Genomic DNA, 26576 nt, shown 5'->3' with positions numbered 1-26576 from the left:
CAGAGAACTGACCCTCTGAACTTACCCCTCGGAATCTCCATTCCTCTTCACCACAGTGAGAAGCTTGGCCTAGAAGGTCTCTGGGGACCTTGTGAACTCTTGGAAACTGGGCCCTTTTGAGAGGCTGAAGGCAGGAAGAGACTGGGGTGGGGAGTCAGTCTTCACCTCCCCGGAGATGGGGCTGAGCCAGATGATATCATAATGGGCAGTGCCCATCGTAGAGAGGGAATCAGGGTGGGGTAGGAGCAAGAAGGCTGTGAGGGAGGGAAGCTGAGAGACCCTCCACAGGAGGGGGTCACAGCAGCTAGGGGTACCTGCTGGGCTGTCTGGGAAAGAAGGGGTGGTCACTGATGTCTTGCAGGAGCCCTTGGTAGGTAAAGCCCACGACGGCGTCCCCCAGACCCCACTATGTTCCTCTTTTCCCGAAAGACCAAGACCCCCATCAGCACCTACAGTGACTCCTACAGGGCCCCTACCTCCATCAAGGAGGTCTACAAGGACCCACCTCTGTGGGCCTGGGAAGCCAACAAGTTTGTGACCCGGGTAAGTGGGAAGCTGGTGTGGGAGATTTGGGGGAGTGCAGTCCAGAATGTATGGCTGTGGGTGTCTGGATAACTGATGGTGTGGCTGTCATTGTGTGTTCGTAATTATTTGTAGTTTTGTGTGTATATGATTCATTTGCTTAGGCATAGAACTTCTAATATATATAAAGTAGTACAAGATCCTGCCCTCATGGTACCTTGCTACTCCACCAGGATAGGGAATGGAGAGAGACAGATGATAAGAAATAAACAAGATTGTCCAAAATTCTGTAAAGGAAATAAACATGGTACTGGAAATGAAAAGTAAGAGAGAGCTACTTATACTGAGAGTGATGGAAGAGGTCTCTCTCTCTTTCAAGGTGATATTAAGTTGAGACTGGAAAAGTGAGCAACAACTAGCTCACCTTTGAGCTATGTGAGGAACTGAAAGAACAGGATTCCAGGCAGAGTGATCAGAAAGTGCAAAGGCCCTGAGGCTGCCTGTGGGCTGTGCCTACAGGCATGTTTTTATGCATGCATGTCACAGTCTCCTGTGGCGGAAGACAGGCGGCCAAGTGGAGGTGTGCAGCTTCACAAAATGGAGAGGAGATGTGTGAGTCTAATTGTGACTCTGCCCACGGAAGATAATCTGTGTGTACCATCCAGCACAACTTTGCTGAGTACTTACGTGTGCCAGGTATGGTATAGTTACAACCATGAAGAGCCAGGCCCTGCCTCTGAGGAGCTCTCAGCAAGAAAGGAACAAAGTGCCCAGTGTGAAACGTGCAACAGCAGAGGCTTGTGCTGGTAGAAGAATCAGAAAGAAGAGCTCGCTCCAGGGGCCTGAAGGGCAGGTCTACTGAGAGATCCAGGAGGGGCTTCCCTGGTGGGCTAGTCATTAAGAGCGAACCTGCCAGTGCGGGAGACACAGCTTAAATCCCTGGTCCAGGAAGATTCCACATGCTACGGGGAAATTAAGCTCGTGCTCCTCGACTACTGAGCCTGCCACGAGAGAAAGCTTGTGCATAGCAACAAAGACACAGCGCAGCCAAAAAAATAAATTGATTGATTTTAAAAAAGAGAGCCAGGAGGAGGACGCTTCAAGCAGAAGAGATATAAAAAAGGGCCACACCGCGGCGGGGACCCACCAGTTACTAAGGACTAGAGCAGAGAGAGGAACCAGCCCTACGGTAAGAGAGGAGCCTGCAAACCATGAAGAGCCACAGGTTGTGTTGCGAAATGTGGTCATAATGCTCCAGGTTTTTGATCCTGGGAGTGTCATGCTTGGATGGTAAGCAACTCTGGCCACAGAGGCAGGAGATTGAAGGGACTGGGACTGAGGGCAGGAAGCCCCATGAGATGGTGAAGGATAAGGGGAGAGGATGTAGGTGGGAGATAAGGAGAGTCTGTAGCAGTGAAAAGGGGAATTTGTTGAATAGGAGGACATTTTAAAAATTATTTTTGTAATTACAAAATAAATATATGCTCAATGCAGAAAATGGGGACAACTTAACAGAAGCACAAAGAAAAAGTCCTGTAATTCTCGCTACCTAGAATAACCACTGGTAATTTATTACCCTGTGCCCTTTCAGGAAGCAAAAAAATTTTATGAAGTTGGTGTCATGTTGTATACCATGTTTTGAATCTTGCTTTTTCTGCAAAACCATCTATCAAGTACATTTTCCTGTGTCAAAAATATTCAATAATGTAATTTTAATAACTGTATGGTGTGTTACTTTATGAATGTACCAAAATATAGTTCAGGAATTTTATACTATTGGAAACTTAGATTGCTTATAAAAGTTTGCTAGTATAGTCATTCTTGTACATTCTTTGTGTACATCAACTGTTCTCTTAGGATAAATTCATAGATATGAAACTGTTGGGAGAAAGGCCACATCTAAGAAACTTTGGATATATTCTTCAAATTGCTGTGATGAGGTCATAATAATCTACATGCCCACCAGCAAGATATGAAAATGCCTGCCTGCTTTTCCAAACTCAATAGGAGAGAATTTTTAGGAAGTAGGTCAACACATCTTGGTCACCATCTGGATATGAAGATGAGAGAGATTAGGATGACTCCTGGGTTTAGGGCTCTGGAAAACTAGAAGAATGGCAGTGCTACCAACTGAGATTTGGAATGCACATTAGAGAGAGGTTTGGGGTTCTTCTGGGGGCAAAAATATTCAAGGACTTCCAGGTAAAGATGTCTGATAGGTAGCTGGATATACTTATCCGAAGCAAAGAAAAGAGGTCCGGACTACAGACATAGATTTTGAAATCAACACATAGGTGGTAGCTAAAATCATAGGAGTAATTCAGATTGCCGAAAAAGAGTAAGAAAATGGACAGAACTGTGGAGAACATCAATATTCAGGGGGTAGGTAAAGGAAGAAGAGCCATGAAAGGATACAGAGTGATAGGAGGAAAAATCCAAGAGAAACCAACAAAGACAGTATTATTAGACAAAGCTCAGTATCAAATGTTGTCAGCACAGAAAGGGATCTCTTGGCTGTAGTAACCCTTAGCCACCTGACTATACAGCTTCGTTGAGTGGAAAGGAATGAAAGTTAGATAGCAGTAGGATTAATAATGAAAGAAAAGGCTTCTGCTTCTGACAGTATGGTGGTCTAAAACTGAAGGACACTCCTGGTTCCAAACAACTAGGTCTTGCATAAAAATTAATTTTTATTTTGTTTTAGACTGTCAGTGGAGATGAGTGGTAAGTATACTAAGATGACAGGATTGCCCTGAGAACAAATGCCACTATCAGTACTACAAGCAGGAGTTTAAGCCTTAAGCTAGCTGCAAGATGGAGCAACCTAAACCTGTAATTCTCAAACTGAACCAGAAAATCCAATGATCCCTGGCTCCCTGCCCCCACCCCACCCCCACACACATGTATATATAGTCTGTGTTGGAAAATATCTTCAATGTAGGTCTCTAGGTACCCTTCAAAGTACAGTCATTCAAATCTGAGCTCATAATAAGAGATAAAAGGAAACAAACCACCATACGACAGAGGCAGTAAAAACAATAAGCAACAGCCTTAAACCTCCAAGGACATAAGATATTGGAATTAACAAAGAATACAAAATAATTACGAGTCTTTAAAAATGAAGTGTGAAATCATCAAAAAGAGCAAGAAATAAGAGGTTATGTTCTTAAAAGGACAGACAAATTTTTAAATGAATAGAAATTTTAGAAATAAAAGATATCTATGTTAAAACCAAAAACTCAATGGGTGAGTTAAAGAGCTAATTAGACACAGCTTAAGAGTGTCAGTGAGGGTCTTCCCTGGTGGTCCAGTGGTTAAGAATCTGCCTTCCAATGCAGGGGACTCAGGTTCAATCCCTGGTCAGGGAACTAAGATCTCACATGCCAGTGGAGCAGCTAAGTCTGCACACAGCAGCTAGAGAGGAGCCCATGTGCCGCAATGACGAGTCCACATGCCACAACAAAGACCAGGCACAGCCAAAATTTTAAAAAAGAAAAAATTGAGTGTCAGCAAAGTGAAAGAATGAAATAAATTTTCCAGAATGCAGCACAGAGAGACAGAAAATATGGAAGAAACATTAAGCAACATGAAAGAAGGGGAAGATCTCACACAACTACTCAGAGTCCTAGGATGAAAGAGCAGAAAGGAGAATTATCCGAAGAGGGAAAGGCTCCGAATTTTCCACAACTACCCAGAAATGAATCCACGGATTCTTAGGTAACTCATCCAAAGCTGCACAACACCAGCATAAGAGATGACCTTAAAAACATGCAGAGAGAAATTATTTTCAATGCATCTTCCTTTCAACACCAATAAATAAATAAGATGACACTTACAGGCAAATAAAAATTAAAACATTTACTACCATAAGACCTACTATAAAAGAATTTCTAAAGGATATACTTTGAGGAAAGGGAACTAATCACAAAAGGAAACTTTGAGATACAAGAAGGAAGGATGAGCTAAGAAATTGGTAAATAAGATAAATTTAAGCAAAACTGTCTACAGAAAATCATTATAATGATTTTAGCTTGTAAAATTTAAAGAAAGAACCAAAATATTGGAAAACAATACCGTGTAAATTGTATATTGGAAAAAATATCATGTAAGATACAAGGATAGGAAAGGAATTTTTATAAAAACTGTCATTATTCAATTATTCACAGATAATACAGTTGTACATATAGAATCTGAAAATTATTCAAATAAGAATTTAGAAAGTCAGATGAATATAAGATAAGTCAACCACATTTCTTTACATCAAAAACAAGTGTTTAGGAAGCATAATCTTAAAGTATATATCAATTGAGCATCAAAGAGTAAAACTTAGTAGAAATAAATAACAGTCTATGCAAAACTGTATGGGTAATATTATAAAACTTTGAATACTTTAGGAAAATACTTAAATGAAGAGGCATAGCATGCTCTTGGGGAGGAAAAGTCACTAACATAGAGATTCAATACAATTCTGATTAAAATCTGAATAAGATTATTCGAAGAATTTATCAATCTGTTTCTGAAATTTATAGAGAAGAGCCAAGGCCCAAGACTAGCTAAAACACACCTGAAGAAAATGAGGACTTGCTCTATCAGATAATAATATTTATTACCAATCTACAGAAATTCATAAAGCATAGTATTACTGAAGGAATATACAAACTGATTAATGGAATAAAACAGACCAGAAATGGAGCCACACATAAATAGAAACAATATGCAACAGAGATGATTGAAAGTAAAGCTATGGAGGGACTTACCTGGTGGTCCAGTGGCTAAGACTCTGTGCTCCCAATACAGGAGGTCTGGGTTTGATCCCCGGTCAGGAAACTAGATCCCACATGCTGCAACTAAAGATCCCACATGTCACAACTAAGACCAGCACAGCCAAATAAATAAATAAATATAAATATTAAAAATTGTACATACATTAAAAAATTTTTTTTAAAAAAGAAAGTAAAGCTATGGGAAAAGATGTATCAGGATGAGGTAGCTTTGCAAATATGTGGGAGGGACTTCCCTGCTGGTCCAGTGGTTAAGAATCTACCTTCCAATGCAGGGAATGCAGGTTTGATCCCTGGTTGAGGAACTAAGATCCCGCGTGCTGCAGGGCAAATAAGCCTGCACATTGCAACTACCCAGCTGGTGCCCTCATTTGCGCCTACATGCTGCAACTAGAAGAAGCCCCCACCCCACAACAAAAGATCCCGTGTGCCGCAACTAAAACGCAACACAGCCAAGTAAATAAATACTTTTAAAAATTTGTGGGAGAAGGTAGATTACTCAATGAGACAACTGATTACCCACGTAGATTAAAAATAAAATTGATCCCTAATTCACCCCAAGCACAAGATCCAGTTCCTGACAAATTAAGACTTAAATATAGCAAGTAAAACTGTATAGCTTTTAGAAGAAATTATATATTATCTCCATTATTTTAGATTATGGGTAGATTTCCTAAGTCACAAAAGCACTACCTAAGAGATTAATAAATTCAGTTATATTAAAATTAAGTACTTATGTTCATAAAAAGTCACCAAAAAGAAAATGAAGATATAAGCCATAAACTGAGAGATGATATTTGCAACATGTAACTGACAAAAGAATATGTAGAATGTATAAAGGATTCTCTGGGTGAAGATTGAGCACATGTTTTGACCCCTTCCTAAAACTCCTCTAAAACTACAATAAGTGGACATTTAAGACATCAGTTCACAAAAATAGTGAAAAGTGGGACAATGACAACAAAATTTCAGAAGCTGGAAAGTGTGATAGTTAAGTAACTGTCAACAGTTCTGAGAAAGCTGAATCCAAAGCTAATAGTGGGAAACACAAGGCATAATTCAGTTTAAAACTACGGAATTTTCCAAAGGTTCAGAAATAAGTAATATTAGGCTTCTCTGAAACTAAGATGGGACAGGACCAAGGCTGAAACAATGATTTGAACGCTGTTAAAAAGCCATTAAAGGGACTCCTCTGGTGGTCCAGTGGTTAAGACTCCATGCTGCCAATGCAGAGTGTACAGGTTTGATCCCTGGCTGGTGGAATTTGGGAACTAGGATCCTGCATAATGCTTGGCTTTAACAAAATAAAAAGAAACTATTAAAACCACTAACTCCCTCCTCTACTCCATGCCATAGGGTGACTACTTGCTCATCTCTGCAAAAGTCAGAAGGCTTATTTTCTGGCAAGGATCTCAGGACTGGGAATTCCAGGCCCAGCTAAGGTCAGGGTACCATATTGAAAACAGGTGAACCTCCATATGCTGAATGCTAATACCCCCACCAGCCCTATTCTCCACTAGGTTCTCAAAACAATGGCAGCCAGGTACAACTCTCAAGCCAAAGATTGAAAGAGTCTCTTTGGAGAGATCTGATCAACCCAAGAGAAAAGACAGATACTAACAGAGTTTGCAACAAATAGTCTAGCCAGATCAGACTACAATGATGCCCACCCACAGCTCGAAGCCTTCAGTTAGTCTTTATAGTCTCCTATTCATGAACAGACAAACAAAGATAATAAATATCTGAGGAAAGCCCTAAAGGGAAACACTGAAGATACTGTGGGTTCTTTTTAATGACTGCATGTGTATGCGCGCACATACACGAGCGCACACATACACACAAGCGCACACGGTTTGTGAGCATGTCTGAGTGTCTATGGGTCCGTGAGCATGTCTGACTGTGTTTGCATAGATGTACATCTGTATATGTGCTATGAGTGTATCTGGGTGCACAGATCTATGTGTCTGGACTTGCATGTGTTTGTGTGTGTGTAAAACTTAGGAAAGTACTAAGTCTTGGGGCCCCTTCACCCACATGGAGTATGACTGTGCAGGATGTGCCCACAGAACAAAACCTCAGTTGGCATGCAGGACCCAAGAAGCCCCTCAGCTAAGGGATTTTCAGGGGCCTAGGAGCCCCTGCCTTCTCTTCCTAGGGGAGAAGGCAATGGCAACCCACTCCAGTACTCTTGCCTGGAAAATCCCATGGACGGAGGAGCCTGGTAGGCTACAGTCCATGGGGTCGCGAAGAGTCGGACATAATTGAGTGACTTCACTTTCACTTTTCACTTTCACGCATTGGAGAAGGAAACAGAAACCCACTCCAGCGTTCTTGCCTGGAGAATCCCAGGGATGGCAGAGCCTGGTGGGCTGCCATCTATGGGGTCGCACAGAGTCAGACATGACTGAAGCAACTTAGCAGCAGCAGCAGCAGCAGCAGGAGCATTAGGAGCAGCAAGGTCTCACCCCTGGCCAAGAGAAGCCTCTGCTTTTTAGATCACATGGGGGAAGTGTGGTAGCAACGTCACCAGCCCAGCACCTTGCTGCCCCCCATGATGAGAAAGTCCTTTCTGGTATTTGACTTTGCTGGGTGGCCCACCTCTGTAACCCAGCTGCCTTTCATCCTGGATGCCTACAAAGACATGGGCCCACAACTAACCTGGCAATCTACATTTAGCTGAGGAGAAGGGAGCCTCCAAAGGGAGACCTTGATCTGGAATTTGGGGTGATAGGATAAGATGAGGTGAACCCCAAGAAGCAGAGGGACCTAGAGTCTGAACCAAGATCAGGGGAAAAGCCAGGCTAGGATGAAAAATAGCACAATGTGAATGTCAGGGTCAAGTGTAATACTGGTGTCAAGATGAGAGCCACAGCAGAATTCAGCTCAGGCTGGAGTCAGAGAATTCGATTTTTAAAGTAGGTGCCCCTCTGGCCCCATTCTTCATCTCCTTTAGGGTGCCAGATTCTTCGAGAGTCCTCCCTATCCTAAACACCTGCCTAAGGCAGCCAGCTCCCAGGGCAGCCAGCCTGTCCTGAGGCTTCAGGTTCCACCACAGGTCTACTGATCTGTCGGGGGAGACCCAGACCCTGAGCCCAGGCAGCACACAGTCTGGAAGAAAGAAGACAAGACACCTAGCTCTGCCCTTAGAAGTCCTAGTCAGGGAAAGGACAGGAATGAGAACATCAGGAAGTCATTCTGACTGAGGGCAAACATCAGGTTCCGAGTCCTTAGATGGAAGAAAGGGTGACTCAAGCAAAGCTGGCTTGGATATCCCTCCAGCATAGAGGGAGGGGTGGAACACCCACCTGGGCTGACCTTAAGAGCTAAATCTAGGTCCAGCAGGATACCAAGGCTGGGGTCTCCATGCACCTAGCCATCTCTTCCCCTCTCCCCTTGCCCAGGGCCTGACTCAGACTGCACAGCGCCATGTGGATCCTGATGCCCTGCAGAAGATGCTCAAGTGTGCTGTGCAGGACTACAGCTGCAAGGGTTCCATACCAAGCCACCCCTACTTCCCTGAGAAGTACTGGCTCTGTCCAGAGGAAGGTAGGGCCTTACTGCTCACCCATTCAGTGACCCCAGCAAAGACCCTACACCTGAACCCAACTTGAATCCTGACCTCCACCCTGGTCCTTATTCCCATCCACAACCTGGCCTTCTATTCTTATCTCCCCCATTCTAACTTGAGTCCCAACCATCTGGCCTGACCCTGACCCTGACCCCTGACCCTGGAGAAGGAGATCCAGGCTCTACCTTTTGGGAGCTCCCAGTCTGTGCCAAAGAACTGGAAGAGGCCTTGGTCTTATCCCTAGAGTAAGGAAGGGAGCATTAGCCTCCTCCAAACAAATTCCATCATGTGTATTCTGGGTGCCATTTTCTCCCATCTTCTGGGTGGCCCTGCCCCACCACACCTCTCTCTCCTCAACCTGGAAGACTTTTCTAATTTTCCTCTGCCTAAAAATTATCTCTTGCTCCTCCCCCTAACAGCCAAAATTCTTGAAAATAAGAGTCACTCCTTATGCCTTATGAGAAATCATTTTTCTTATTTGGTTAGGTGTTTATTATTTGTCTCCCTATACATTCCAAAAGAGAAGAAAGTCTTGTTTTATTTAGAACTGGGCCCCCTCCATCCAGAATAGCATCAGGCTTCCTAAGTATTTGTTGAATGAACTGATTAATGTTCAATTAAAATTGGGAATCTGCATCTCCTACACTTATACTTAATGTTATTAAAATTGGTCTTGTATGGTTCTAGTTACCTCATCCATGGGACTCTTCAGTCTTTTCCTTATGAGACCTACCTTGTGCATTTCACTCTGACAACTCTCTACTTTATGAAACTCCTTCCCTCCATCTGTGAAAGGAAGATGTGAAACCCCACGAGCTTCTCTGATGCCTCAATTTCCTGGGTCTCTTGTCTAATCATTCTGGAAACATAGGGTTTCTCGGGGTGCTGATCTGAGCCTTCTTCCCTCATTTCTTTCCTGAGACCATTTAATTTAACCCACAACTTTAATTACTGACAACTCCAAGTCTTTATTTCCAGCCTTGACCTCTCACCAGAATTCTACTCTCCTTTAGCTGATTATGATCAGGTTTACCTAACTGGCCCCAAACACTTCAAACTCAGTATGTCCAACCGTCCAACCTGGACCCCTCAGTCCCAACACACTACCCCACATGTACACACACCTGCTCTTCCTCTGTGGCCCCTAGACCTGCTTTCCTAATCTCTCAGGTGTGTTCCTTCACACTGTTAGTGGGGTGGATCACAGAGGAACTTACAGGACAGACTTAGGTGACTGGGTGGGTGCAGCTTTGGAGGGTTTTTACATGGGAATTTTCATTTATGATAAGTGCCAAAGTTTCTATGTAGAGATTCGATTGTAGGATTTCAAAATGAGGTAGGAAGACCAATAGACTAATAGCAATAATAATCACAATAATAATGATGATGATAGTCTTCTGTGTGCCAGGCATTATTCTCAGTGTTTTACATATAACTTATTTAAATCTCACAACAACCCTATGGGGTAGATAGTATTATTAGCCCCATATTAAAAGTAAGGAAACAGAGACAAGATGAAATTAACTAGATCAAGGTCACACACAGTTAATATCTGGCAGAGCTGAAATTAGAACCACAGAAGTCTGTCTGCAGAGTCCATTCTATTAACCATGACATTATTGTCTCCTGGCTTAGGCACTGCGGAAATACAGGAGTAAGATCATGGGGGATTGGAGGAAGGAATAGACTCAAGTGATTTTAAGGAGGCAGAATAAGCAGACTTTGAGCCTGCATGTGGAAGATGAAGGGAAGATTTGGAAGGAGGCTCATTTCCAGGGTTTCCACGTTGGCTGATTCTGAGAGGGTGGTGCTAGGATGAAAAGTAACCAGCTCAAAGGACACAGACCCCACTCAGAAGCTTGCTTTAGGTGGGATTCAGGCTGCATCTCAGTATCTAAGACAAATGTGGGGCCAGGATGGGCTTTTCTGGTCTAAGGGAGATTAGTGGAAGTCCAGCTTTGTGGTAGGGATCAGAGGAGAGACATTTAGGGGCTCCCCAGATCCTGGGATAGAATAAGGAGCAATCCTAGAAAAAAAAAAAAAAAAAGGAGTAATCCTGTCTTATGTATCTCCACCCCTGTGATCAAGCAGACAAATGCAACCCAAACTACCTGTGTGGCAACCCAAACTACCTGTGCAGTAACCGGTATAACACATGGAGGATGGGACCTTACAACTGCTGGAACAAATATACCACATACCTTCCCCGGCTGCCTAAGGTACCTACTGTGCCCAGCAAAGATGCCTGGGGCCTGGGATGGCACCCCCACCATCTGCCTCCCAAATCACAGGGTCTGACATTTCACCATTAGTTTCTCATCCCTTTCCCACCAAGGTTCCACGGCCTTTTCCCACTTGTGACACTAGGGTTTATATTTCCTAGGAAACAAGGGAGCTCAGGAGTGAAGCTGTGCTGGGCCCTTGCGTCCCAATCTCTAGGAACTGGGTCTCCAGGGTCCCAATCTCTGGCTAGGCTGTGTGGAGACAGGGGCTGGTGTGACATGCTACCTTCCTGAAGCTTGCCACCTGGCCCCTCTCTAGTGGTCTGGCCAAGGAGTCAGTGATAAGCTGAGTCTACCTGCTCCTCTCTTCCCTCCTTTGTGATGATAACAAGGACAAAAGGAGGCAGAACAAGGCCATCCAGCAGAGCAGAGAGATTCAGGACAGTCTTCCAAGGACATAGGAAAGAGTCTGGACATGACCTCAGGCATCAAGAAAGAAGGAATATGAGAGGATTGCAGGCTAGAATAGGGGCTCTTAGCTGTAGGTTGATGGCTGACCTCAGGTTAACTGAGCCCTTCTGAATTAGAACTTTCTCAAGAATCAGAATTTTTCACAAGATCCTTAAATGATTCTGATGGACAGGCAACAATGCAATATTTTAACACTCCTTTTAGAGAGACACGGTGACACAGAGTCGGCTAGATAAGGAGGGATCAAATCAAAGGGAAACGCGGAGACAGGGATGGCAGGGACCCAGGTCCAGACCGGGTCCACCTACAGCTCCACTTCCCCCACCCCCATGCCCACCCCCCAGGGAGGCGGAATAAACTGCGTTGCCCGGAGACAACCCCAAACACTCAGAGCGCAGAAGAGTAGAAGGCGCGGCCTGGGATTAGTCTGGGTGTTCTGGGAGAACCCACCAAGGGAGGAATTCTTCCGGGTCAGAACTTGAGGTAGCGTTTGTGCCACTTCCAGGAGGCCGGGATGGAGACAGTGGTTCGAGGAATGCCCTTGGTGTATCCTCCTAAACCGGAGCGACTCAATGCCTACGGTAACAGATGGAGGGAAAGCGGTGGGAAATGGGTAGACCAGAAGGCCGGAGGGATGGAGCCTCGAGATATAGAACAAATGTTGAAGGCCTTGAAGAGGTTGTAACCCTGTTTCGGTTTGTGTCTCCATCTCTTCCTGTCTCTGACCTCCTCTCTGGCCGTTCCTATGACTTTGTGTCTGGGTCTTCTGGGCTCGGGGCTCGCGGGCTCAGAGCGCGAGGTAGTGGTGAACATGCTGAACTCGCTGTCACGAAACCAGCCGCTGCCGCAGATCACGCCCCGCTGCGGGTGTGTGGACCCGCTGCCGGGCCGCCTGCCCTTTCAGGGATATGAGAGCGCTTGCTCGGGCCGCCACTATTGTCTGCGTGGGATGGACTACTCCGTCTCCGGGCCACCCTGCACGGAACGCCGCCTGCGGCCTTTATGCACAGAGCTGCCTACTGTAAGGTTCGCAGGGCCGCGCTGTCGCCGGGCCCCGCCCCCAAACAAGCCCCGCCCCCAGAGCCCAGCCCTACCCCGCCCCGCCTCCCCTGCGGGCTTGGCATCCCGCGCCACTTCTAGCTCTGCCCGGCCTGTGTGCCAGACCCCACTCCGCCTCCAGCCCGCGCGGTCCCCTTACTGGGCGCCTCCCTGTCCCTTCCTCGGGCTTCATGGCCTGAGCAGACTGCTGAGGCTAGAGACCTGAACCAGCTAGGCTCAAGGTCCACCTGGCTCTTGTTTGTCTTCTGGAGGCTCCGCTGGAGAGCTTCTTGGAGGAACAAATCCCGCGCACCAATTTCATCCCGTTCTCTCGCTCGCCGGCCCTGCCCCCAATCTGGCCACCAGGCCCTGGAGACGCAGGTTCTAGCTTGCGGAGCACCACGTGTCCCCAGAATAGTGTCCCCTATTCCTGGGCCTCGTGGTTGGTACATCGGCAGGGTTATCGTTGGGTTCTGAGAGGGCAAGGAAATGGTGACCGCGTGGGTAACAGAAGGGTCCTGGCCTCCTCGGAGCCCCGTACCACCTCTGGAGATAGACAGCCTCGCGTGTTATTGTGGAGGAAACTGAGGCTCGGGCGCTCAGCAGAAGCTGATTGCCATCTATCTCCCTGCACCTGGCGTTAGACAAGGCGGGCTGAGCCTGCGAGAACTCCAACATCCGCGTCTGCCTAGAGAACTGCGAAAGGGGGAGGGGGTCCTGAACACTGTCCGTAACCCTGTGGGGACACCCCGTCCCTCCCCAGGCTGAGAGAGCCTGATGTATTGAGCGAAACTGGGTCTTATCACTCACAAGGGTATGGAGGAGGGAGAAAGTGCTTAAGCCTCAGAAAATCGCCTCGTCGATAAGCGAGGATCCAGGATCCTCAATGACTGGACCCCCAACCTTCCCCAGAGTACAGCGTTCTCCGTGGCCAGCCTGGGCGGCAGAAATCCGGCCTTGTGGGGAGAGGGACTTTCAGGTGTCTTCCCGGAGGCAATACTTCGAGGAGATCTTGAAGGGTCAGGAGGCTGGAGGGGAGGATCTCCGAGCCGTAGGACAGATACCTGAACAGACGAAGACACGCTGCTCAGTGTCTTGGTCTGGGCCGGGGTGTGGAGAGAAATCAAAAGGCCCAACTCCTTCCTGCCCACCGTTTCTTCCTTCAGGAGTGTGTCTCCCTGCGAGCACCGACCCGGAATGCAATGTGCTGTTATAACTCCCCAGCCGTCGTACTACCCCTGTCCGAACCTTAGGTAAGTCTGGCGCACACACATGCAAAATCGCAACCACAAAAGAAGCTGTAACCTTGAGTGGCGGGGGACCCAGGAGCTAGCTGGGGTGAGAACTGTTCGCTGTAATGCACCGACGGGAAGATGACACAAGGGGGCGCTAGTGCCATGGGGAAGTCAAATTGGCAACTAAATGAGAGCCCCAGGAGAGGGCATGGAGATTGGCATTGAAGAGTTACAGGTTGGCAGTGGGGCTTCAGTGGGGCTTAGAGTCAAGAGATCAGGGTGTTAGGTTCAGGGCTTGACTTAAAGGGTTCAGTTCAGTCGCTCAGTTGTGTCCGACTCTGCGACCCCATGGACTGCAGCATGCCAGGCTTCCCTGTCCATCACCAACTCCCAGAGTTTGCTCAAAACTCATGTCCATCAATCCGGTGATGCCAGCCAACCATCTTATCCTCTGTCATCCCCTTCTCCTGCCTTCAATCTCGCCCAGCCTCAGGGTCTTTTCCAATGAGTCAGTTCTTCCCATCAGGTGGCCAAAGTATTGGGGTTTCAGCTTCAGCATCAGTCCTTCCAGTGAATTTTCAGGACTGATTTCCTTTAGGATTGACTGGTTTGATCTCCTTGCAGTCAAGGGACTCTCAAGAGTCTTCTCCAACACCACAGTTCAAAAGCATCAATTGATGCTTTTGAATTAAAGGGTAGGGAATCAATGTTAGGGAGTGGGTATTGGGAATCAAAAATTTAACAGTAGTACCTGAGGTCATTGAGAACTGGAGTCAGATGTATGAGGGTCCAAAAGGGCTGACCCATCTCTCCCCACAGATGGGACACAAGTCACTTCAAGAAGACTGGCGGCTCGCAGAGAAACAACTATGTTGTCCACCCTGAGTTTGTGTCCGAGACCTATCCTGACTACCACTGCTGGTAGAAGCCCGGGCTGGCCGGGCCAAGGGGGCTGAACAATAAATTAATTCTTCACCCTAAAGGCTGCCTGCAGTGTCCTCACCCAGCAGGGCTGGCATGAGGAGTCAGTCACTCAGGCCTCTGCCACACCTCATCAGCGGAGATGCAGTTTCTCAAAGTCATCCTGCACTGAGCCCTCCCCACCCCATCATCTCAGTAGTTCCCATGGGTGGCACTGAGTGCCCCCCTGACACATAACAGTAGCTCTATGAGGGGCATGTCCTCCTCCTTTCCATTCCAGAGCCCAAACCAACGGGCCCACCTAGCCACTCAGGAGGTCCCATTCACCTCCCATCCCAGGAGGGCACAACTGACATTTCCCCAATATCCTCCAACCTAGATGTCCCATCACCCCCATATCTCAGTGGACCAGAATCCTCCATCCTGTAGTCAAAGCCATGTCCCTTACCCAATCTCTTGATCTCTGTCCCCAGAGTCTTCTGTCACAGCCACCCTAAAGTCCATACAGAACCCCTTACTGCCCTCCCTGACCCAAGTCCAAGGGGTGGGTTCCAGAACAATTCTGGAAGATTTCATGACCAAGAAGTCTTTCATTTCAAGTCACACAACAAAGCCCTGTTTCTCTGTCCCTCAAGAAGCAAGGTTTGGGGTGTTTTGGAGTCTCTAGGGTCTTTGGTATTTTTTCACCCTATTCCTCCTGGGTGCAGGTGTATGCTGGGGCACACCCCCCTCCTCACAGCACAGGCACTTATAAGGGCTGTCACCAAGGGAAGTGGGTGGGGGAAGACTTTGCAAAATACCGAGCAGAATCTGGTCTTCCCAGTCCCTAACCTCAGACACTGCTGGTCTGATCCGGTGGGAACTGACAGATTGGGCCTCCCGGATGATGGAAAAAAGCTACACTCCGTGGGGTCCTTGACTGGATCCAACCTGCATTGAACCGCTGGGATCTTCCCAGAATTCCCCTTCCCTTTTTACACATGGGAAAAGAGCTGATGAGAGCGTTATGCCAAGACGGCCTCAACCTGCCCAAACCTGGAGGAAAAGGAATCCTGAGAGCCAGCTCTGCCCCATTACCCTGAGGCTCGCGCCTTCTCATACACATCCCAAATTTAGCCTTGCTGTTGCTGCTGCTGCTGCTAAGTCGCTTCAGTCGTGTCCGACTCTGTGCGACCCCATAGACGGCAGCCCACTAGGCTCCTCCATCCATGGGATTTTCCAGGCAAGAGTACTGGAGTGGGGTGCCATAACGTTCGGCAGCTGCACTTTCCTCCAGAACTACACTTCCCAGCAGGCCTGGGGCAGAGCCCCGCCCGCGTGTGGGTGAGCAACAGTCCACCAGGGGCGGGCCTGCAGGCGAGTGGGGCGGGGACTGAGGGGGGGCGGTGAAGCGGGGGGTGAGCCGGGGAGCACCAGGCAGGCGGCTGGCCTGAGCTGCCCCGAGCTGGGCAAAGAGCAGAGGTGGGGGAAGGTAGGGTCTAAGAGGCGTGGCCTCTAGTCCGCGTGACAATGTGGGAGGATGGTCCGACGCCAGCGGCGGAGCTGGACTTCGAGACCAGGCGAGTCCGAATGACCGGGGCGTGGCCGAACAGCCAGGGGGCGGGGCCTGAGGACGGCCTCGGCAGTCCCCAGCGAGGCAGCGCCGCGGGTCGCACCGTAGCAGCTCAACTTCTGCGAGCTTGGAGGGGATCTGCGGTAGCCTCCCTTCACCCCCACTTCTGGGGTCACTGCCGTGAGTGAGCCCCGCGGGAAAACCTTGGGTGGAGGGTGCTGGGGGAGAGTATTTCCTGCACTTTCTCTCCTACAGACGAGTAGGTGGGGTGAACCTGGACACCTGAACTCCTTTTTGGGCCGCGGTCACCAGCTGGCGACCGGCCCCTTGACCTCAGTCTGTCCCTTCGCACATTATAGCTGCAGCATTGGCAGGGGGTGTAGGGTATTCCAGTCTGTAGGCTCAGTCACTCGATATCCCCGGATCCCTTCGCTGCGCAGGACGGGAAGAGGGGCCCGGATCGAGTTGCCTTTGACATTTCCACCCCCACCCTACCCCTGGGAATTGTGTTGGACAAGCAACTCAACGTGGAATGGCCTCCCCTCAGTTGTGTTGGGCCTGACCCTCCCGGTTAGAACCAGCTAGAGGCTGGAAGCCAAGACTGAGGTTGACCATCAAGTAGGGAGAGGCTTGGCTAGGGCAAACCCCCACCTACCAGCCTTAGCCTGTGGTTGGCCAGATGGCGGAGGCGGCAGATTACAGGGGTCTCCAGGGCCACCGTTAACACCGGAACCACAGTCCCTGTACCAGATGCCGTTAAAATTGCCACTTCCCAACCCCAAGAAGCCTTTCTGGAGCCAGCAGCAGCACCAGCCCTTGGGAGGACAGGCCTCACCATGCCCACATCCACCCAATGGAAGCCTGTCCCACCCCTTTGGCCACAAAACTCCTTTCCTCTACTGCATTCAGATAGCCAATCATTATCTCCCATTCCTAAAACTTACCCTGTGGGGGTTAAACTGGGATTTTGGACTCAAGAAACCTTGCTACCTGAGTGACTTCAAACAAGCTCCTTTTTCTGTTTGGGCCACTATTTCCTCATCTGTAAAGTGGCACCGCTGCTGTGCCCCCTGTTTAGCATTATTGTTAGGGTTGGATGCCATGGTGGCATTAAGGAGAACAGCACAAGGCCTGTGGGTTTCTGTCCTTCACCAAAGAACCTAAGAACTGTAGTAAGTAAAGATTCTTAGAACCTAAGTGTTTGAAAAGGCTTTTGAGGACACCTTGGTGGCCTCTCCATGCCTCCAGGGGTCAGTAGATGGGTCGGCATAATATGAACGTTTTGAGGATGAGCTGTCCCTCTTATATTAGATACAGACCCTTTCTCCCTAGGTGCCCAGAAGGGACCTTGGTTATCTTGAATGAATTTTGGCAGCCTGGTCCGCCAAAGCCTGCTTTGGGTCTTGCTTAGCTTAAGGGCTTAAGGGTGTCCATGGTGGCTCACATGGTAAAGAATCTGCCTGCAATGAACCCAGGGTTCGATCCCTGGGTTGGAAAGATCCCCTGGAGATGGGCATGGCAACCCACTCCAGTATTCTTGCCTGGAGAATTCCATGGACAGAGGAGCCTGGTGGGCTTCAGTCCATGGGATTACAGAGTCAGACATGACTGAGCGACTAACACTAGCTTAAGGGCATCAGCTAAAGGCTACTACCTACACTTTCCAGGACTTTTCTAACCTATGCCTACAGGAAGGGAGTCCATAGTGGGGTGGGGGAATTTTGAAGGCTAAATCGTGTAGGATGAGAGGAAGGGAGTAAGAGGCTGTTCTAGACCAGCTGGAACTAACCAATTTTGAGAGTTTAGGGGAAGGAGCTCAGAGAATAAGGCCCCAAGATTGAACCTCACTGGTAGGGGGTGGGGGAGGATATTGTTGGGAGCTATATATTGACATCTGGGATCAAACTTTTGATCTGCATCTGGCATTCTTGATAATGTCTTTGGGGGGTGGGGGGAGGTGAGAAACCTGAGCAATTCTGGAAAGTCCTTGGAAGTCTCTGGGGACTTGGAAACAGACACTGGCATCTGGGAGGAGTCTAATTACTGTTTGTCAGTCTCCTCTTTCCTCCCCACCACCCCCCCAACCTCCAGCTGAAGCAGGTGGGCAGCTGGCGGGCTGGCAGTGTATATATATCTGTGTATGCACCTGGTTGGTGCTATTTCTTTGTTGGACTCTGCCCTGAGGGCTGGGACAGAAAGGGTCAGTAGGCTTGAACAGCAGGTTGGGACACACCTCCACCCAAGTTTGTGTTTCTCTGCAGTCATATCTGTCTTTAGCATACAGTATGCATAAGTGTATGTGTGTAGTAGTGGGTGTCTGACTGCCAGAGAGTTGGGGGTGGGGAAAAGAAATTGACCCAAGATGGGTGGGTGAAATTTCCTAAAGCGGGTGGCCTGAAGGATTTAGGTTAAGGAAGGAATGAGGTTGGTAGTCACAGGATAGGCCTGGGTGGAAATGGAATCAGGACAGTGAGACCATGTATGCCTTGAGCCTCAATTTGCAAAGCTTAGTCTTCTGAACATCATGGGGGTCTTGAGCAGCTCCCTGAACTAGGGAGAGATGTAATCTGATAACTACTTTAGAAAGATCAGGTTAGTATCTGGGAGCAGAAGGCCTTGGGGGGAAAAGAAGTTGAAATCAGGGAGGCCTATTGAGGAAGTGTTGCAGTGGTACAGGAGAGAAATAACAGTGCTTTCTCTAGGAGAGGAGCAAACAGGTCAGTGGGAGAGTGCTGGAGACAAAACCAGGAGGTAACCGGCCCACAGATGTGGGTGCTGGGAGCAGAGCAGGAAGGCGGGCAGGGACAAGGACTCAGTGGTCCTGATGGCTGAGAGCAGAGGGGAGTTTGAGAGCAAAGAGAGGGAGATGTGAGAAGCCACCAAGCCCTCATACTAGGCTCCTGAACCTTTCCTAATGTCCAAAACTCACCCTGCCCCACCCCCCGGCCGAAACCAGGCCCTAGGACTGAGTCTGGCTTCAAGTATCTTGTCTAATCTCCAGATTTAATATGGCTTCTGACTCAAGATTAAATTCCATGTCTGAGCTGTTCCCCTTCCTTTCTCCTCTTCCCCTCCTACATAGGAAAACCAGCCTACCACTGTGTTAGAGGTCTCAAGGGGAGCTCACAGGCTTATCTCCCTTCTCACATCATGGCCACCACTCTGGGAAACTAGGCCTTCTCCAGATCCTTCCCCTTCTCATCATCCTGAACAGCTCCCATGTGTGATCCAGGGAGGCCTGATTAATTCTGTGATCCTGGACAGCTCCCTGACTCTGTCTGGATTTGTTCTTCCACCAGGAAAATGGAGATGCATGTCATCTGCCCCACCCCTTTCAGAAACTGAAAGTGTTAGTCACTCAGTCATGTCCCACTCTTTGAGACCTCATGGACTGTAGCTGGCCAGGCTCTTCTGTCCGTGGAATTTTCCAGGCAAGAATACTGGAGTGGGTTGCCATTCCCTTCTCCAGGGGACTTTCCCAACCCAGGGATCAAGCCCCAGTCTCCTGCACTGCAGGCAGATTCTTTACCTTCTGAGCTACCTCCCCTTTCAGAGTCCTGACTAATTTTGGCAAGCAGGGTGCCCATGAGAAAGGGTAGCTAAGGTGCAGACAGAACATCCTGGTAAGAGTAAAGTCCTGACGTCCCAGTATACAACTGCTCAAAGTACACACTTGTCTTACAGAAGCAAATGTAAATACTATGGAATGAGAAGGCTCAGTTCCACCTCTCTCTTCCCCTTCCTGAATCAGGCCGGCCAGGTTCAGATTGGCTTTGTCGGGTGGCCCCCCTGCCCGCTCCTTCCTTAACCGGGGGCTGATGCCCCAGAATTCTCAGGAGAATTCCCAGGCCTACCCCCGCCGTCGCTCTGGGAGCCACACAGATCGTAAGACTCCTGAGACCGTCACAGCCGCAACCATGTACACCTTCTTGCCTGACAACTTTTCCCCTACCAAGCCCAAGCCGTCCAAAGAGCTGAAGCCGCTGCTGGGCTCCGCGGTGCTGGGGCTGCTGCTGGTGTTGGCCGCAGTGGTGGCCTGGTGCTACTACAGCGCGTCTCTACGAAAGGCGGAACGCCTGCGCGCGGAGCTGCTGGACCTCAACCGCGGTGGCTTCTCGATTCGCAACCAGAAGGGCGAGCAGGTGTTCCGCTTGGCCTTCCGCTCGGGCGTCCTGGACCTGGATTCCTGCAGCCGCGACGGCGCCCTGCTTGGCTGCTCTCGCACAGCGGATGGGCGCCCGCTGCACTTCTTCATCCAGACCGTGCGACCCAAGGACACAGTCATGTGCTACCGCGTGCGCTGGGAGGAGGCGGCTCCGGGGCGCGCGGTGGAGCACGCCATGTTCCTGGGCGATGCTGGGGCGCACTGGTACGGCGGCGCCGAGATGAAGACCCAGCACTGGCCCATCCGCCTGGACGGCCAGCAGGAGCCGCAGCCCTTCGTCACCAGCGACGTCTACTCCTCCGATGCCGCCTTTGGCGGCATCCTCGAGCGCTACTGGCTGTCGTCGCGCGCGGCCGCCATCAAGGTCAATGACTCGGTGCCCTTCCACCTGGGCTGGAACAGCACGGAGCGCTCCCTGCGACTGCAGGCGCGCTACCACGACACGCCCTACAAGCCGCCAGCTGGCCGAGCCGCTGCACCCGAGCTCAGTTACCGCGTGTGCGTCGGCTCGGACGTCACCTCCATCCACAAGTACATGGTGCGGCGCTATTTCAACAAGCCGTCGAGGGTCCCAGCACCCGAAGCCTTCCGGGACCCCATCTGGTCCACATGGGTGCTGTACGGGCGCGCGGTGGACCAGGACAAGGTGCAGCGTTTCGCCCAACAGATCCGTCAGCACCGCTTCAACAGCAGCCACCTGGAAATCGACGACATGTACACTCCTGCCTACGGCGACTTCGACTTCGACGAAGCCAAGTTTCCCAACGCCAGTGACATGTTCCACCGCCTGCGCGACGCCGGCTTTCGCGTCACTCTTTGGGTGCACCCGTTTGTCAACTACAACTCTTCCCGTTTTGGCGAGGGCGTGGAGCGGGAGCTGTTTGTGCGCGAACCCACCGGCCGGCTGCCAGCTCTCGTGCGCTGGTGGAATGGCATAGGCGCAGTGCTGGACTTCACCCGCCCCGAGGCCCGCGACTGGTTCCAAGGACACCTAAGGCGACTGCGCTCGCGCTACTCCGTGGCCTCCTTCAAGTTTGACGCTGGTGAAGTCAGCTATTTGCCCCGGGACTTCAGTACCTACAGGCCGCTGTCTGATCCCAACATCTGGAGCCGGCGCTACACGGAGATGGCGCTGCCCTTCTTCTCGCTGGCCGAGGTCCGCGTGGGCTACCAGTCCCAGAACATATCGTGCTTTTTCCGCCTGGTGGACCGCGACTCGGTGTGGGGCTACGATCTGGGGCTGCGCTCGCTCATCCCCGCGGTGCTCACTGTCAGCATGCTGGGCTACCCCTTCATCCTGCCCGATATGGTGGGTGGCAACGCTGTATCTGAGCGCTCAACCAGCGGCGGCGATGTGCCCGAGCGCGAGCTGTACGTGCGCTGGCTGGAAGTGGCCGCCTTCATGCCAGCTATGCAGTTCTCTGTTCCACCCTGGCGGTACGACGCTGAAGTGGTGGCCATCGCGCACAAGTTCACGGCACTGAGGGCCTCGCTCGTGGCGCCACTGTTGTTGGAGCTGGCGGGTGAGGTCACTGACACGGGCGACCCCATCGTGCGCCCCCTCTGGTGGATCGCGCCGGGCGATGAGACGGCGCACCGCATCGACTCACAGTTTCTTATCGGAGACACGCTGCTCGTGGCACCCGTACTGGAGCCGGGCAAGCAGGAGCGGGACGTCTACCTGCCCGCAGGCAAGTGGCGCAGCTATAAAGGTGAGCTTTTTGACAAGACACCAGTGCTGCTCACGGATTACCCCGTTGACCTGGACGAGATCGCTTATTTCATCTGGGTATCCTGACCCAGCCCAGGGCCCAGAAGCCTGGCAGCCCTAACCCTAGTCTTCATGTAGCCCTTTAACCCTCAAAATCACAACCGTACCGTCTATCCCTCCGGAAGTCCCCAACTTTATACCACCCACTAAGTGGGTAATTGACCTAAATGTGCTGGAACAGGCTCCTGTAGGGGCGGGGGAGAAGACACTGGAGCAACACCTGCCCCCCCCCCCCCAACGCACAATTGTTAGAGCCCTCCTCTCCACAGGCACTCCAGTCTACAGAAACTCCTTCCCATGGGTGGGGGCAAAAGAGCTCAGAGGAAAAAAATCAGCCCTCTTCCTGTAAAACACAGTTGGGTTTTAAACGCACAGAGAAGGGGACTTCCCATGGTGGTCAGGTGGTTAGGACTCCATCCTTCCACTGCAGGGGGCTGGAGTTCAATCCCTAGTAGGGGAACTAAGATCCTGCATACCACAGTGGCATGGCCAAATCAAAAACAGAAAAGCACAGAAGCCTCACCTTCCATCTTTGTCCTTCTGAAGTGGTGGCTTGGTCCTCTTGAAGGTCCCAAAATAGCCTCCTGCCACACTTAGACAGGGCACATTCTTGGTATTGGAAAGTGCCAGGCCCTGAGTTCTCAGCACTCGCCTGAACTGTGGCTGACCTGGTCCCACCCAGCTGGCGACAAGGGATGGAGGTACTTGGCCAACTGACAAGGAGGCAAGTGGTCCCCTCCCAAAGGCTGGGAGGACAGAGCCATCCTCATCGTCCCTCATTTGGGAAGAGACTCCTAACCCCATCCTTAGACATCTGTGTACACACATGGTTCAGCCCTGGGCCAGGGCCACTGCCTGATGGGCAAAGACTCACAAGGCCATGCAGGCCAGACTTGGTGCCTTAACTCAAGAACCTGTGTGTGTGTGTTCTGTGTGTATGTGTGTGTGTGTGTGTGAGAGAGAGAGAGAGAGAGAGGCATCACGGGTCCCTGGATCTATGGAATTAACATAATACCTCTGAGGCTGCATAAGCCTGGAGGGAGGGGGCAGGGAGAAAACTTGAGGTTTTGACTTTCAACCTGGTCCCTTCCTAGATGATGTCCCTGGGACTCTTGTAGAAAATAAACAGCCCTGTCTAGATTTCTCAGCTGCCTCACTCCCTATACACATGGCAGAGGTGTGGCTTAAAAGGGAGGCACATTAGGGAATTCCCTGGTGGTCCAGTGGTTAGGACTGCATGTTTCCACCACAGTGGGCGCAGGTTTGATCCCCAGGCCAGGAATCCCACAAGCTGGGTGGGAAAATGGGGGGGGGGGAGACCAAAAAAAAAACCAGGGAAGTGGGGAAAGGATGTTTTTATTTTGGTGGTGGTGTGCTTCAGCACACAAACTACCGCACACAACGACACCCACAAATATACACACAGGGTAAGATTTTTCATTTTAGTTACTTTTCTTTGCTAAGAAGAGCAGCCAGAGAGTTTTTTCTGCCTTTGCAGCTGAGTCTGGGGAAGGAGTGGCTTGCCAGCAGTGGGGAGGTGGGAAATAGGGCAGGGTTCAGCAGGGACGGGGGAGCCTGGTGGGCTGCCGTCTATGGGGTTGCACAGAGTCAGACACCACTGAAGCGACTTAGCAGCAGCAGCAGCACCAGCTTCCCTTAACAGCTCTGACAGAAGAATCAGCCCCTCACCCCCTAGAGAATGCATCTCTTTGCCCACTCCTCCACCCCCTCGATTTTCTTTGTGAAGAATGCTAGTGAAACTTTAGGAGCACTCACCCCTGATTCTGCCACTCATCTACAAACTGTGTGGCCTTGAGTAAGCTGCTTAACCTCTCTGAGCCTCAGTTTCTTCATCTATAAAATGGTGATAATAATGCCTACCTCCCAGGTTGTTGTGGGAATTATAAGCACAGATGTATGTAAAGTGCCTGGCACAAGTAGGTGCTCAATAAAAGCTATTATAATAGTTTTTTGTTTTTTGTCTTCTTGCTTAAAAACAATATGGACTTTTTCCAGGCTCCAGGTCCCAGCCCAGCTGGCTTGCTCTGAGCCTGCATGTGATACCCTCTTCCCAAACCTCTACACACAGCACTCAGTTGAGCTCTGATTTTGTGACCTGGGGGACACTGTGGTTCAGGAGAAAGGCAGGAAGAGAGACATCTGAAGTGGAATGTCAGGAGCCAGGAGTCCACAGGAGATGGGGAGTACATGGAATTAGCTTCCCTCTCTTTTTGGTCAAGAGCATTTACCAGTCAGTATTCAGTGATGAGCCTTCCTAGGTCCTGGTGCACAGCGGTGGGATATGTGTGGAGTGACTGTAGAAGGAAGACACCTAAGCTGGGTCCTGGGAAGTTCCCTGAATGGCTGGAGAGCATGACTCACATTTAAATGGCCCTCCACTTCAGACTATGCAGTCTGAAGCAGTTGACCTAACCTTTCAAGCATCAGCCTCTTTATCTTTAATATAAAATTTCTAGGACTCATTGAGATGTGTCTGTAAAGTACTTATGCAAAAATTGGCAAGAAGTAAGTGTTTAGTAAATGGTAACTCCTATTAACTCCTGATTGTAAACAAAGACTGAAGAAAAACTGCCTAAAACTTGTGCTATATCCTACTGGGTAGCCTCTAGTCACATATCACTTCTTAAATTTAATTTTTAAATAAATGTAATTAAAAATCCAGCTCTTCAGGCATGCTAGCCACATTTCAAGTGTTCAAAAGCCATGTGTGACTAGTGGCTCACATGTTGGACAGTTCAGATTACAGAACATGTAGCATAAAGTTCTATAGCCCAGGACCAAGCAAGTGTGTACTGAGATGGCATGGGAGGGTGGGGGTAGGTAAAGTAATCTGGAGGGCCTAAGTCATCTGGCCGGGAGGAGGAGTATCCTTTAGAAGAGCACTGAGGGAGTTCCCTGACCGTCCCGCAGTTAGGACTCCGCGCTTCCACTGCAGGGGGCCAGGGTTCGATCCCTGGTCATCAGAGAACTAAGATCCCACAAGCCATGTGGTGTGGCCAATTGAAAAAAAAAAAATGGAGTCAAATGTTAAGAATGTTAAGAGGGCCTTGAGGGCAGGCAGCTCAGCTGGAAGAGGGGACACACCATGCCCACTGAGCACTCACTGTGTGCTAAGGCAGGGCCAGAGGGCAGAGTGCCCTTGACTGGCCACATCCCAGCCAAACAGGCCCTGACTTGTGGTCTGGTTTCTAGTCTGGCCTCTGCCGTTGACATCATTAATCACAAAAGCACAGATGAATGAACTAAAACACAGAGAGGGAAGAGGGCATTGACTTGAGTCACACAGATTAGTCCCCAAGGCTGGACTGGAACCTGATGTTCTGTATTGAGATACCTAGAATCTGCCACCCAGGCTTCACCCATCTTTCAACAGCTTGGCCCAGTTCCTGTCTATATACATCCAAGATTGTGAAATCACGGAAATGTATGTCTTTGAAGCAGCCACCCAATGGGTCTGATTCTAGACCAAGAAGTGTTTCCCTTTCCCCCACTGACAACAAAAAAGAGAGGTTCAAGAAGTTTGGGGTGGTGACTGGAATGGTAGGAACCATGAGAAAGAGCTGGTCTTGGGGTGGGGGGAGGGGAGGGACCAGGACTAAAAGTTTCCTCTACCCATTTGCTAGGATGCCAGAAACTCTGCCCTCTTGGAGCCTTGTCCAGTCCACCATCCCTGCTAGCACCTCTTGTACATTTCATGTTTGTCTTTCTGCACATCAGGGTGGGAGGGAGGGCTAGCCCCCCTCCATGGAGCTTCCAGCAGCCTTGTCATGGCCAGTTTCCCACAGGTCTTTTCTGTACCACTGAGGGTGGGGGTGGGGAGGCTGGTATGCAGGAACGGAGAGCTCCCTTCTCCAGGAGTAATAGGGGGGAGCTTGAGTGGACACTGCAGAATATCTGGGACTGGGGACTAACACTCCCGTTCTGTGACCGCGGGCAGCCTGAGTCTGCCCCAGTTTCCCTTCCAGCACTATATGAGTCGGCTGAACTCTGGCCAAGTCCTCTCTCAAGACCAAGATTTGAATTTTCTGGGAGGATCTTTGCTCTGTTCTCCCAGATTTGGGCAAAGGATCCCTCACCCTGGTTGGCTACAGAGCAAGTAAGTCTTCTTTTTTTGGTTCCCCTCACCAGGATTTCTGGTTCCTTTTCTCAAATCCAGGGCAGTATTGACTTCTCCATCTCCTGGCCACTACCCCATGTCAGATCTTATCAGTTCTAGCCTGGACCATTGCAGTGGATTCCTAAATCTGTCCACTCTTGAACCCTTAAATTCAATCAGTATAGCAGGCAGCCAAGGAAATCTTTCTGAAAT

General features: G+C 49.8%; 2 protein-coding genes across 3 annotated transcripts; both read left to right on the top strand.

The window, feature by feature from the left end:
* On the top strand, positions 40-14819 carry C8H9orf24 (chromosome 8 C9orf24 homolog). Of its 2 annotated transcripts, XM_018052386.1 has the most exons (7): positions 40-543; positions 8705-8849; positions 10960-11090; positions 12070-12145; positions 12356-12590; positions 13769-13855; positions 14657-14819. In XM_018052386.1, the coding sequence occupies exons 1-7, from the start codon at positions 409-411 to the stop codon at positions 14760-14762; spliced, it is 915 nt and encodes a 304-aa protein (XP_017907875.1). In that variant the 5' UTR covers positions 40-408; the 3' UTR covers positions 14763-14819. The 2 variants fall into 2 exon arrangements, with proteins under 2 accessions (XP_017907875.1, XP_017907874.1); XM_018052385.1 differs by lacking the exons at positions 40-543; positions 8705-8849; positions 10960-11090 and having other exon boundaries at positions 11981-12145; positions 12356-12585.
* Positions 16158-24212, top strand: KIAA1161 (KIAA1161 ortholog). Its single transcript, XM_018052377.1, has 2 exons — positions 16158-16490; positions 20062-24212. Exon 2 carries the CDS (start codon positions 20129-20131, stop codon positions 22271-22273), a length of 2145 nt encoding a protein of 714 aa, XP_017907866.1. The 5' UTR covers positions 16158-16490; positions 20062-20128; the 3' UTR covers positions 22274-24212.

The sequence above is a fragment of the Capra hircus genome, chromosome 8, assembly GCF_001704415.2.
Source record: "Capra hircus breed San Clemente chromosome 8, ASM170441v1, whole genome shotgun sequence".
In the NCBI taxonomy this organism is placed as follows: Eukaryota; Metazoa; Chordata; class Mammalia; order Artiodactyla; family Bovidae; genus Capra; species Capra hircus.
The sequence above is the reverse complement of the archived record's forward strand: the minus strand, read 5'-3'. Positions and strand labels throughout refer to the sequence as shown.

Coding starts and splice junctions, on each gene's coding strand:
- C8H9orf24 (XM_018052386.1), top strand. CDS start 409: ATGTTCCTCTTTTCCCGAAAGACCAAGACCCCCATCAGCACCTACAGT. Junction 11,091..12,069: donor ACCTTCCCCGGCTGCCTAAG/GTACCTACTGTG, acceptor TGCCACTTCCAG/GAGGCCGGGATGGAGACAGT. Junction 13,856..14,656: donor TACCCCTGTCCGAACCTTAG/GTAAGTCTGGCG, acceptor CTCTCCCCACAG/ATGGGACACAAGTCACTTCA.
- KIAA1161 (XM_018052377.1), top strand. CDS start 20,129: ATGCCCCAGAATTCTCAGGAGAATTCCCAGGCCTACCCCCGCCGTCGC.